This window comes from Fonticula alba, assembly GCF_000388065.1.
Source record: "Fonticula alba strain ATCC 38817 unplaced genomic scaffold supercont2.93, whole genome shotgun sequence".
Taxonomy (NCBI): domain Eukaryota; order Rotosphaerida; family Fonticulaceae; genus Fonticula; species Fonticula alba.
The window spans coordinates 1-2,168 of NW_009243063.1; the positions used below are offsets into that span (position 1 = coordinate 1).

The 2,168-nt window shown below is 69.4% G+C and overlaps 1 protein-coding gene across 1 annotated transcript; it reads right to left on the reverse strand.

Moving 5' to 3' along the window:
* Positions 1–127: 127 nt before the first annotated feature.
* On the reverse strand, positions 128–903 carry H696_06322 (hypothetical protein; the record flags this gene model as incomplete). Its single annotated transcript, XM_009500064.1, has 1 exon — positions 128–903. A coding segment is annotated over one exon (774 nt), but the record flags the coding sequence as incomplete, so codon positions are not given.
* Between the last annotated feature and the right edge of the window lie 1,265 nt (positions 904–2,168).

Sequence of the window (2,168 nt, forward strand, 5' to 3'; positions counted from 1 at the left end):
AAGAAGTAAAAGAGGAGGAGAAGAAGAGCAGAAGAATAAAGAAGTAAAAGAGGAGGAGAAGAAGAGCAGAAGAATAAAGAAGTAAAAGAGGAGGAAAAGAGGAGGGGGAGAGGCGAAAAGCACGCACATGTAATGCGGCTGCGCCTCGCGCACCACCGGCAAGAAGAGGAACATGCAGCACAAACCACACAGGAGCAGCCAGCCGATGGACAGGTAGGTCCACCGACGTACCGAGGCCTTGGCCATCGACGAGGATGCCGGCGAGGGGTCCCCGGCGGCCGGGGCCATGGGCGACCTCGGAAGCGGAACGCGCCCGGGGCCAGCCGGCCAGCGACTGACCAGGGTCCAGCCGGCGCCGGCGAGCACCAGGACAGTCAGCAGCTCCCGGCGGAAGTACGAAAAGACCAACAGCTCGATGCCAACCACCAGCAGGAGTGCCAGCAGGAAAATGCGCATCGGCCCGCGCGTGGGAGGCTTCATGCCGGGGCCCCCACTGCCGGGGTGCTTGGCGGCCGCGGCCGCGGCCAGCGCCCGGCAGCACAGCAGCCCCACGCGCCAGCCGAAGAACAGGGGGAAGCCGGCATACAGGAAGTACAGCCCCGGGGCCTGCTCCAAGGCCAGGAACCCCAGCAGCCCGACAGCCAGCAGGCCAAAGACCCCGGTGACGGCCAGTTCGGCCCGCCGGCTGCCGCCGGGCCCGGGCGAGGCCACATCCCGGCGGGGCTTCTCCTCGCCGAGAAGCGCCTGCTGGCCGAAGAGGTTCTGGCTGCGCAGCGCACGCAGCGCAAAGAGCCCGGCATACAACACCCACCCAACATAGCCGGCCGTCACAAGGGCCCGGAGGAAGAGCCAGTCATAGCTACACCCGGGGCATGCATCGAGAAGCATCAGCCAAAGTGCCATGGCAATGGTGGGCAGGCCCAGGGGGGGGGGGGGGGGGAAAAAAAAAAAAAAAAAAAAGGGGGGGGGGGGGGGGGGGGGGGGGGGGGGGGGGGGGGGGGGGCGCAGCGTGGATATCGCCTGATTTTGGCCAGGGCGGGCCTACACGGGTCTCAGCCACGCGCCGGTCCCACCGCGGCACCGCCAGGCCGCACTCGCCGGGCGACGGTCTCCCAGGCACACACGCGCGCGCACGATTGCACGCGCGTGTACGCGCGCACGCGCTTGCCCCCTCGCCCTCCCCCCTGCCAAGCTCGCACCCGGGGTGACTCGAGAGGCGGCGGCCCTCCCTGCGTGGGCCGCAATCCACGGGCACCTACGTCACCTGGGCAACCTCCATTTGTGCCGGGCGGCGAGGGGAACTCCCGGCCCTGCGCGCCCTCCCGGCCGGCCGAAGACACGCCTGTGTGCCCGCCCCCCCCGCCCTCCCTCGGGGGCGGTGCGCCCACGGTGCCCTTTCCCCGGGGGCATTCACATGTGTCCTGTGGTTGCCTCTGCTTATCCCCCGAACGCGGGAGCCCGGATTCCGGGCTCGCCCCTTCCCCCCGTTTTTGCGCTGGGTGGCCTGATCTCCGTACGGCGATTCCAGGGTACACAGGGGAACCCACGCCAGCCGGCCTGCTCCGGAGAGAATGGGCCCATCCTCGCATTCGGCGCTCGAGCCCACGGCCCCGGGGCCAGGATGGCTCATGGATGATACATCCCCCGCCCGGGCACCCCCCCCACCAAGGCGCTCAGTGCGCCGCCAAGAGAGAGAGAGAGAGAGGAGGCGCATGTGCGAACATGCAAACACGCGAGCATTCACCCGTCGGATCCGCCAACCGGCGACTCCGGCTCGGTGGCCCCACACGCCCCTTTCTCAACTTGAGCCACGGCCGGACGCCCAGGCAGGCGAGACGCACGAGGGGGAAGGGGGGGGGGGCAGGGCCAGGCTGGGAATCGGCAACGTCCGGACGCACCCCCTCCCTTCGGGGAATCGCTGGGAACGCGCACGAGTCCCCCGCCCCCCCGCCCCCCGCCCCCCGCCCCCCTGCACCCGCACCCGCTCCTTCTCCTGGCACGGCCCGCGAAAGGTGGATGCCAGGAAGGGGCCCCCAAGGGCAGGCGAGAGCTTTAAAGGCTCCCGCACAACGGGCCCCGCACCTTTGGAAGCACCATCCCCGCCTGCCTTCCTCCCCACGCCCCTCGCCCTTTCCTCCTCGTGCTGTGAGCGCCTCGACCAGTACCCC